Source organism: Gossypium arboreum, chromosome 13 (assembly GCF_025698485.1).
Source record: "Gossypium arboreum isolate Shixiya-1 chromosome 13, ASM2569848v2, whole genome shotgun sequence".
NCBI classification, from domain to species: domain Eukaryota; kingdom Viridiplantae; phylum Streptophyta; class Magnoliopsida; order Malvales; family Malvaceae; genus Gossypium; species Gossypium arboreum.
In genome coordinates this window covers 123,200,422-123,212,199 of record NC_069082.1, presented here as the reverse complement: position 1 = coordinate 123,212,199, position 11,778 = coordinate 123,200,422, and the positions used below count along the sequence as shown (strand labels likewise).

General features: G+C 29.1%; 1 protein-coding gene and 1 long non-coding RNA gene across 3 annotated transcripts; both read right to left on the bottom strand.

Moving 5' to 3' along the window:
* Positions 1-1,083: 1,083 nt before the first annotated feature.
* LOC108461339 (protein ENHANCED DISEASE RESISTANCE 2-like) lies at positions 1,084-2,666 on the bottom strand. Its single transcript, XM_017761159.2, has one exon. It carries the CDS (start codon positions 2,501-2,503, stop codon positions 1,589-1,591), a length of 915 nt encoding a protein of 304 aa, XP_017616648.1. The 5' UTR covers positions 2,504-2,666; the 3' UTR covers positions 1,084-1,588.
* A 5,859-nt stretch (positions 2,667-8,525) lies between these two features.
* Positions 8,526-10,604, bottom strand: LOC108462846 (uncharacterized). Of its 2 annotated transcripts, none has more exons than XR_001867949.2 (3): positions 10,374-10,604; positions 10,157-10,250; positions 8,526-8,764 (listed from the first exon to the last, which is right to left on the bottom strand). It is a non-coding gene; the product is annotated as an uncharacterized LOC108462846 (long non-coding RNA). The 2 variants fall into 2 exon arrangements; XR_008277153.1 differs by having other exon boundaries at positions 10,380-10,604.
* Between the last annotated feature and the right edge of the window lie 1,174 nt (positions 10,605-11,778).

Here is an 11,778-nt window from a genome sequence, read left to right as displayed (position 1 = left end):
TTATTTTTCTTACTTTATTTTTAAAATATATAACTCTAGTCTTTCACATGTTTTAATTTTTAAACGTATAACAATGTAATATATACACTTTGTAGTTTTTCACATTTTGAAAATGACAGAAATATATATAACATTTTGCAACGGCAAGATATGAATATGTATACATCATATCAATATTGAGGGTAACTCAATCCTTTTAAAGAAAAAAAAATTAGTGGTACAACTTTTTAAATTAAATCTTAGCAATATTCGCAGCAGCATTAATTTTCTCGATGGTTATTATTATGGTATTTTAATAATATTATTTTTTAAGGTAAATTCATTAATTCATTCAACAAATATTTATAGTAGATGATGAAGGATAAGTTCCATTAAAACAACAAAGGCTTTAACCTCAGCATCGATAGAATATTATGGCACGTTGACAATTAATTTTGTTATAATTCAAGCCCAACATATTTAGAGTGATTGCAAGTATTTAATACGATAAGAAAATTAACTTTGAATGGCCCAAAACAACAAATAAAAATTGACAAAAAAAATCGAAGACGACAACAAAATCATCCCTAAAATCTTTGTAAAACTGAAATTACAAGCATAATTGTGATTATTGTTTATCTAATCGTGATTCTTTTTAATTTGTAGTTTCACTTCACTATATTTTATCTAAAAATTGATTGCACCCATCCTATTTTCTCTTTTAAGGCAATGATGATTTTAGTTTTTATCCACTTTATTTTCTTTGATTAGTGTATAATCGTGTTTTGATGCATATATAAAATTTCTCAAGTAAGGGTTTCACTAAATTTATTAGAAATTATTTTTGAAGAACTTTGTTTACAAAATTAGATTTCGAGATAAAAAAGACAGGATAAACAATTTACGAATTATTTTTTTATTCATCACTAATTCGATGAGTCTCTTGAACTCTTAAAAATAAATTTTGATAACAAAATTAAACAATTTTCAACAGTTTAATCAAAATGGTACCACTTTAATTTGTTCATTGCTCTAATCCATTTATTTTAGAAACAATGACATTGATGCATCAAAAATTATAATATCCGACTTATCATGTTTCGATTATTGTTCCTAATGATGAGAAATATGATTCAATAAAATCCACAGAACATACAGTTGCAATTCAGTAAAGGTTTGTGAGTGATAATATAATGAAAACATTATTGGCCTTATCGGGATTGGCAGGAACCGCCGCACAGCCACCGTCCTATTCCAACTTTATTGACGTATCTTTTACCCACCAAAATCTCAACAGTCGCACAGTTGCCGGCAGTGACACAATATTCCCCACACCACAAAGCAATTGTCCCCAACGCAACAATGACATCCAAACAAACATCACTTCATTCATTTCTTTCACTATCTTTTTGCTTTCCCCCACTTCCTTCAAACTCAAAAAGCCCCAAGAAAACGAAAGGAAAAAATGAACAGATATGGAAAATCAGAGCACATTTGTTATTTGTTATCTAATTTTTATTTTCTATACCCATCAATCCCCTCTAAAAAAGGGACAACCATTTGACATACTGAAAATATTAAATTTAAAATTAAGGGGAAAAAAGAGTTATCATTTATCATCATCATCTTCGTCATCACCGGACTTATGGTGATTTACCTTCGAACAACCCATTACACGCGCCGCCGCCGGTTGAATCTGTGGAGTCAGTGCGTCAACCACAGTCGCAGAGGACATCTCCATCTGGCAAACCCTAACCGCACCGATCAACTTTTCCGGCAACTCATTCTCCGTTTGCGCTTCCACCAGAAATCCCATATCGATTGTCACACTTGTCACGTATCCCAAAGCGAGGTGCAAAATCGCGTTAGCAATTGCCGAACTGGAGATATCGACATCAATTTCCAAATAATTTGGTCCTCTATGGTAATTGCACGTCAAAGCTTTACCTAATAAGCAAGCTGCGTAATTGCCCACCGCCTTTTTGACGATCCATGGGCCTTTGACAATCCGGTTGACGATCTTGAACCGTTGGTTCCTGAAGGCATCATCTCCGTTGACGAATCGGTAGAGCAACGAACCGGGAGGGATAGGATCTTCCGTACCGAAATAAAAAACCGCGCTATAATGATCTTTGCCAGGGACTTGGAGATTGACGGCGAAAACGAAGCTTTTCATAGATTTGCCTTGGGATTGAGCTTTTTTCAGCGCGTGAGAAACACGGTTGTCGGGACGGGCGAGTACGTTGTCGAGCTTGGTAGTTGACTTGAGCCAGTCCATACCGAGCGGAGAGAGCAGGTAGTCTCCGGCGGGTGCTTTTTGTCGTTTAGTGAGGTAATTAAGGGAACGGAGAGAAAAGAGGTTACCTGGTGGTGACGCCCAACCGTTGGTTCCAGTGTCGAGGTCCACGTGTCGCAAGGATCCACCGTTTATTGAGTCGGTGATCCAATCGGGGAGGGAAGCAGCAGGTTTGGCGGCGGAATCCATGGCGGAGCCTCGGTGTTTTTGCTTACTAGTCGGGCACATGATATTTATCACTCTCCTCTTCTTTTCTGTTTTTCCTAAAACTTCTTTTTTGTCTTTAATACGAAAACAAGAATGCAGATAGAGAGAGAGAGAGAGAGCGAGACAGACAGGGAGAGAAGGTTGGTGTACTTTGTATGTAGAGTGGAGGAGGGACTGATAAAAGGTACAAGTAAATATACCCTTGGGTTTGCACTAAATTACAATAGAGCCACTTTGTTTCAGAGCAGGGAAAGAAGTTTACTAGTAACAAGATTGTTTACTAGTATGGCTAAATAATCCCATCTAATTTAATTAAATAAATTATTTAAAATTTTAAAAATAAAATATTAATTTATAAGTTAGTTAAATTAATTCTCGATTCAACTAATTAAATAATATAAAAATAATGCAATTCTTCCATACTTATTTTTATTATAATAAAATTATTATCAAAATTGTTAAATTATAAAAAAAATATACAGATAAGTATAAATTTTTATATAAGATTTATTAAAATTTATCCACTACTTTAAAATTATCACCATCATACAAATTTTGTCAAATAATTCATATTCTAATTATCAAGATTTAAAAATAAAATTTATATATAAATATCAAATATACAATTTTTGGAAAAATATATATAAATAAATATAAAATATATTAGCCTTTTAAAAAATATAACTAGTACATATTATAATTGTTCAAAATGAAAAAATAAAAAAATACAAAATCTATATTTATCATAAATCTCTTAATAGAGTTCGTGTCATGGATAAATTCGATATCAATACAACTAAAAAGATTAATATATATATTTTTAAATGATAATTAATATTATTATTATAATGTTTTTATATTCTTTAAATAAAATAACTAAAAATCACATATCAAATTATTTAAAAGAAGTATCGAATACATGTTTTAATAAGATTCAGATACAAAATTTTAAACATTCCATTTATAATTATTGTTTAAATATTAATTTGTACAAATAGAATCGTAATCAATGATTACAAGTATTAAATTAAATAAAATTTATTTGAGTCTTGAATTTTAAATTTTTAATATTTCAATTGTAAAGTTGACAATATAATAAATAAAATATCATGGTTTTTTTGTGAATTATAATAATAGGGTAAAGCTTGAACAACAAGCGTAATTAACACGACTTCGAACCCGTGCCATCACATACGGTTAAAATATCATATATTTTTATAACAGATAATCATAAACCAAATTTCATAAACTGTCTTATTCTTCTGCCATTTAAAAGAAGCTGGCAGATGCTCATAATTGATGACCAAACTTATTAAGTTATGAAATTAAGGCATATGGCTTTGAATTAATCATGATAAATGGTATAATTAATTTAACCAAATTAAGCGACTACAGCCACAACATCCTCCATTAATTTTTCACTTTCACTAGCCGTATCCTTCCTTTAACGACCTAAAGTAAGGGATAAATATAACTCAATATTTACATGAAATACCATCCCAAACCTCCTTCAAGTATTAGATTAATTATAAATACTAACATATAACACATTTAATATAAAAATAAAATATTATTAAAATATATTTATTTGAATTATGACGTGTTCCTAAATTCAACCGAATTTTATTCTCCTAATTAAACTCTGCTATTTATTCCCTAATTAAACTCTGATTATTTTAAGAATATTATAGTCTTATTAGGACTCTAGTTTTAGCCTATTTAAAGGGACCATTGTATCCCTAATTTTAAAGGCCAAAATTAGACACAAATTAGCAAGGGCTTTTTCTTTGAGGGTGATAAGATGTAGTTGCATATGAGTTTTTGTGAGAGATCCGTGGTAATCTCGTTATAGGTTCTTATCATATCTGCTCGTTTTGATACAATGTTTAGAACTACCGTAGCCCCTCCTTAGCCTTTAAATAAGAGAATGATGCGTTTCAGTGCACTCGAACCCACATCCTCTTGCATTGGCAATAAAGTCGATGCCAATCAAGCTAAGACTTAATTGGTTGTTTAAATACATTAAAACACCAACTTCTCGACTTAATATTTAAAGGTTAAATTTTACTATTAGTTCATGTACTTTACAATAGCTATGACTTTGGTCTCTATATTTTAATTTGATTAATCTTAGCTCCTATACTTTTCAAATTGGTCAATTTTATTCATCGTATTTTTTAAATTGCTCAAATTTAGTTATTGTACATTTTGAAATTTTAGTCTTGACCCAAATAGTAGCAAATAAATCCGTTCAATTAAATTCAATTATTAGTTTTGTACTATACATACAGTTGCGGATTTAATTCATATTCTCTAATTGGATCATTTTAAGTTCCTATACTTTCAAATTTTGGAATTTCATTCTTGATGTAAAAAATCATCGTTAATCTATTAACTAAATTTTTAGTGAGTAATATGTGAAAATAACAAGTTGACATGACATTACACAGTTGATAATATGTTTATCTCATCAGATTTTGAAAATAACTGAATGAATTTAACAATTATCATTCAGTGAGGACTGAAATTCTAAAATTTAAAAAATATAGGGACTAAAAATGACCGAATTAAAATAAATGAGCAAAATCTACAACTTTCGCAAAGTAAAAGAACTAATGAAATAATTTAACCATATTTAAATATAGTGCAAATAAGTATTTAATATATGTATATGTCAAGGGTTTTTTTTTTAATAATTTCAAAATAGGTTTTGATCATATCTGTTTTTTTTATAGAAGATAAAAAATTACACATAATTCCTCTCTAACCCATAAGAGCACTCAAATTTACGTGTTCTTATATTAAAAATAATGCTTATACTAATTGAACTAAAACTTAATCCGATATATGTTAAGATTTTTAAATAGAAAGTAACATGCGAATTAATTTAATGATTTAGATTTAGGAGCAATAATGTTTTGCAATTCATAAGAAAATAGAAATTAAAAGAATAAATAAGTTCGTTATTGCTGAGTTTTAATGAGACAGAGACAAGAAAGGTGAGGCAACTTCAAAGACAAACTTTAGAGAGGAATAGAAAAATTGAACCGTCGGACAAAAAAATTGACTTCATCGATGTTGATGATATCACTAATCATATTTTATCTTTTTTCTTTTTTGCCGAATCACAAAAATATATATATTTATATATTATCACTTAATTATAATTAAATCTATTCACGAGTCGGGCTAGTTCAAAGGTCTACTTGAAAAATAAGATGATTTATCGAGTTAATCTTTGAATAAGGCTTTGTTTTACCCGGATTCAGCCCAGTTCAAATTTGAAAAAAGAAAAAAAAGTTGTTGCTTTTTTTGTTGTTGTTTTCTTATAGTTTTATTGGTATTTCATTATTATTTTGTTGTTATTGTTTGAATATTATATAACTCTTATTTTATTGTTAATTTTCTTACTATTTCAACGGCATTTGTTTGTTAAGTTGCATCTATGCTAATGTTATTTAAGTATAATTTTTTAAAAGTTTATTTTCAATTTGTTGGAAAACATTAATTTTAATATTTTCAGTGATTTTGATGTATTATATTGTTTTTTAAAAATTATATAAAAATTAATATAAATAATTTTAATATGGGCGGGCCAAGCTCTAGTTTTAGCATTTTTATCTGGGACATATTTGGGTAAAATTTTAGGCCGATTTTTCAGGTTGGGCCCAAACCTATCGAACGAGCCTAAAATTTTGTCAAGACTCGAACCTGGCCCAGCCTATGAACAAATCTAATTATAATGTACAATCCAACATTTGTTTTAGTGGTTAATGTTTCTATTAAATATTGTTAAGACAAATTATCTAACCGTTTGAATCATAAGCACTTACTTTACTTTTGTTGATTCTATCTCACATTGATAAAACTCTCCTGAACATAACCTAAAATCAAATATTCACTATGTAAAGGAATCCAGAATGAGAATGATTTACTAATTAAACCTCCATGTATCTATTTTTTTTGTTCTTTTATTCTAAGTAAAACTTCCTTAACATATCAACTACTTGTAGGATAGGAGGAGTTCTATTAAACAACCCAAGTTTTTTTCTTAACAAATAGAGAGCTTCGGATATAATTTGTATACGAGATAAATTATTATAACCCAAAATTTATAAATAATGAAAGGCATAATCACGTGTTTTTTTCTTGTCAGGACACGTTGCATCATGTGTCCAACACTGCACAGGACTCAGTTCATTTCAAGTGCCAACCGAAGAAAGCTGATATTTTGTTTCTTATGGCCTGTTTATTTATTTATTTTGTTATATAAAATTACTCACACGTACGTACTTACATATTTTATATATATATAATGCGATTGCAAATGGCAGCATCTTCTGATCAACTTTAATAATTACATATTTCTTATTTGGTGATTAAACGATGATGATGATGATGATGACGACGACGACTTTTGCTTTTGTCTCCTCCTCGTTTGAAAATGGGATTGAGATGCCCATCCTCAATTAATGCCTACCTTTTTGTAAACTGACAATTTTTACATTATTAGGTTTGGTATTTACATGTTTCTTGTAATAATATTTTCCAGAAAAGGCATTGTATATTAGATAACTTATGCAAGGCTAAAAATGACCCAACAAAAAGAAAAAAATGCTATACTTTTACCATTTCCAAAATCAAATGAAAATTGATTTGAATTTTGATTCTAAACTTCTGTATGGATAGGTTATGGTATGAATTGTCATAAGTTTTTGCATGAGTAATGGTACAACAATACGATTAAAGCAAAAAAAAAAAAAAAACCTATTTGAATGAACACATGTAAATTAATAACGTAATTTCATGCATCACTTATTTTATGTGATCTTGCTTATACAATAAATACATTATTAAATTCATAATACAAGCAATAACTCAAATCCATTCTATTTTAATCTTCGGACTGTAATTAGGATATGCATACTTCAATTTAAATTAAATTAAATTAACCAACTTAATCAAATTAGTTTCATTAATCAATTATATATATTATATACATCTATGACTATGACTATAAACACAATATGTTAATATATATTATATAAGCCCAATATATATAAATTAATGGACTTATAGATAGGACAAAAAATTATAAAATAAAACATTTAACAAACATAAAAATCTAAAACAACTAAATAAGAAAATATTTAATGCATTATCAATCTACATATTTTATGTACCATCGATGAATAATAACATTACACTTTATCATTAAATAAAATAAAAATATTGTAGAGTACTTATAAATAAATACTAATAATTTTATTTGAATAATTACTTAATAATTTATTATAATATTTATTTATAATAGTTACAAATAATATTTAATTATGTTTAAATAAGATTATTAATATTTATTATTATTCATATTCCTAAAAAGTTCAATGAGTACTATTCACATCCCGAAATAGTATTATTTATGACCAGAATTTTTGTTGACTCTGGAATCTAAAAATCTTAGAGCACTCACTTTCAAAATTTTCAAAGAATAAAATTTTATTTTATTTTAAAATAAATTACATCACATCTGTGACTATTATCTTAAAAGTTTTAAGTTTGATTATTTGAAAATTTTTCAACTGAGTAGGATGCTCAAACAACAGCAGGATTAAATAATAATATAGATAGATATATGACACTGCAAGACCAAAACCAAATTATGCACATATTGCACTTCCAATCACAACAAAGTTTGTAACTCTTATAATACATTACCTTTACTTTATAAGTATGGTCATTTGATAATTTTCCATCTAAGTTGATGCTCGAATGACTTGCAATATTAATTCAATCAAAGATTTTAACAATATTAGCAAGACCAAAAGATAAATGAGACGCATATTGCTCATCCAAGCACAAAAGATCACACGGATAACAGCAACTCAATCCATTATTATTATAGATCATGAAAATGATTTAAGTGCAATTGGAAAAATAACCCCAATATGGCTTAAGTAACCAGGTTGTTGTTGAAGACACTATTGCAAAACAAGAATGGCTGGATATTCAACAAATATGTCCCTTTGGCTTGGCTGGCTAATGGAAGGAAACGTGAATCCATTAACAAATACTCAGTAGCAATAATAATCCAACACAATAGGGTAAGCATAAAGGCAAAGTCAAGAACATCTAGAACAACAATGTACAAGCATGAAATATGAAACAAATCTAAGGTTCAACTAAACATGAGTTACATGACAAATGATAGATATCACAAAAAATTATACTCTTTATAAACCTCTGTCTCTACATAGAATAAAATCCAGCATAAGTAACCTCCTGTGAAAGAACAAAAATAATAGTTAGTTTGTTTTCCTAGAGAATGGACAAAGGGAGAGACTAGGATTATCGGCAATTACAACGACCGAGAAACTAGCTAATTGGAGAGCTACAATCAACTTAAATGAAACAAGGCAATACCCAAACTTAGAGTCTGCATTGACAAATGAATACAGACCTATATGATCACCGTATCCAAGCAGTGGAAGCAATTAAGATAACACCAGTCCCATGTACTTGCAGCCAAAAATTCGGGAAAAAGAAACTCTTTCTAACTAGTTTATGTATTTAACACATTCTCTGTCTCGAAACCAGACGGGTTAAATCATTGTCAAACAAAAAGTCATTAAAGTTCATATTCAATGGTAACCTTGGTGAAGAATGATAACCATCAGTGATAATATAAATTGTTAGCTAGCATTTCTATGTTCTATTTGGCTAGGCCTTAATATAAGATTAGCCAATGCATTTCTGGAGAAACACAACTATTTGCTGAACCAAGACAGATATCGTATTTGTCATTAACCTAAAAAGTAAAAACTCCTACGTGCTTTTAGGCAAAGGCATTTGAGACAACACAATATCACAAATATCATACCGAGAAGTTCTACACCCACAGGTTACTCTATAATACACCATAATGAAACCCTCCTAGCTCTGGAAAATCATATTAAACCTTCGATTCAAAAATTGAAAATTTGTCCAATACTTAATTCATTGGACTGAGGGAGTACATAGCATTTATATATCTTCTCATTTCACAACAAGAACATTCACCAGAAACCAATAAGGTTACAGTGGGCATTTAATAGGACTACAACTAAATAAATGTTTTTATGTATGAAAATATCAACTCTTAATGAAACAAAGCACAGCTGGATAAGAAAGCTCAAAGTTCTATACTAGGGAATAAACATCAAAACTACAGAAAAACTTTGTTTTAATGTGTAATATCATACGGTAACTTTTATTTAGTGCAATTGTATACATGGTACTTAGATTTTGATTCAATTTTTACAGATCATTAACAGAGGTAACACCAATTTACATTTATTTATTGCATAATCAATCAATTATATTTAACCAAATGGGAAAAAATTCAAATGTGTACAATTGAATTACAATAAAAGTTTCAAGTGCATATTTACTGATCAGAGTTCAAGTATTACATTGCACAGTGATCAATAACAATCTATTTTGATTTCTATCCACAACCACACTTCTCCTTTGGAAGAACAAAGATGTTTCTAATTCAAATGAATCGAATAGTTGGATTAATGGTTTATAACGATTGCAGCAGACTTGCCACTAACCATATTCATTAAAATATCATGAAAACAGTAAGAAACAACGAACTAAAGGCAAGAAAAAGCAGGAAGGAGTTTCACAAACCTAATATTTCTCAACTTTCCAATATAATGTAAGCTTAATGTGCCTTTCTTCTTTGGGGCTGCTTGTCAGTAGCTAATCTGAAAATCCAGTAAACCTATAAACAAGTAAAAAAATGGATCACAATATCAAATTTACAGAAAATAAAATAGAAATGGTTAAATCTGAAGAGTGAAAGACTTGCCAAAGCGAAAACATGAGCAGCAATCAAGAGAACTACCAATACCGGTACCAAATCCAGAAACCATGGGCGCAAAACTTGTGCTTCCTTGGCCATTTCAGTTGCCGAGACCGGAAAATTCAGAGGGAGAATCTTTCTGATAAGCCCTAAAGCCAGGGTTTTGAGATTTGGCGATGAACCAATAACTTCCAGTTGATCGCCTGATTTGGGCTATTGGGTTCCTTCAATTGATCGGGCCTGTTTACTTATTGGGTAAAATCCACTAATAATCACTCAACTATTAGTAAATTCGTTTTTAGTCATTCAATTATAAAAAGTTACAAATAGTCACTCAATTATTAGTAAATTTCTTTTTAAGACACCTAACTATAAAAAGTTACAAAATGATCACCAACTATTTAATTTTATCTTTTTTATGGCATAATGCCAAAAATAGCCTCTAATGTTTAACTGTTTGGTCACTTTGGCCCTTTATGTTTTTTTTAGAGAACTTTAACACCTAACTTTCTTTTTGTCAAATATGCTGAAGTGGCCACTAGTTGCCTAACGGTCAACACTAATCACTGATGTGATAGTCCAAATGTAATTAAATGCTAATATGACATTATTTTATCTTATATGCCACGTCAGTAAATAATTTTAAAATCATCATCATCATCATTTCTTCTTCTCCATTGTATTTGCTAATGGAAAGAAACAATGATGACGATGATGATTTTAAAATAATTTTAATAAATTTAAAATTATTTATTGATGTGATATATAAGATAAAATAGTGTCACATCAGTATTTAATTACATTTGAATTGTCACGTCAGTTGTCAGTGTTTATCGTTAGTCAACTAACGACTACGTCAGCATGCCTGTTAAAAATAGACTAATTTGATAGAAAAAAAAAGTTAAGTACTAAAGTGCTCCAAAAAAAATAAAAGGTCAAAATGACCAAACAATCAAACATTAGGGGTTATTTTGGGCATTATACTTTTTTTATCACCATTTAATTTACCGTGACAGTTTTTAAAATTAACATAATAACAACTTTAACCCTCGATAAAAGTTAACAATATAATTTTCATATACCAAAATATATAATCTTTATTAAATACATCTACTAAATATGCAATTGAGTCATTTCTACTAAGAAATAGATAAAGAGCTCAAAATTCCAAATGCAAGGTAACCTAAAAGAAAATCCAAAAACTTTCACTGTTTTTTTATGTTTGTTGTTTAGTTTGTTCACGAAATTCATTTTTTCTTTTCTCTTTATTATCACGAGTTTGATAATTTTTTTGAGGGGCTAATCACGAGATTGATATTATACCTATTGGAAAAGAAGCAGAAAAAAACAAAACAAAAAAATTGATGTTACACCCAATTTAATGTGTTTTTTTTCTATAGGTTTTCATTTTGTTTTTAATAATTCACCATTTATTTTAACATACGCT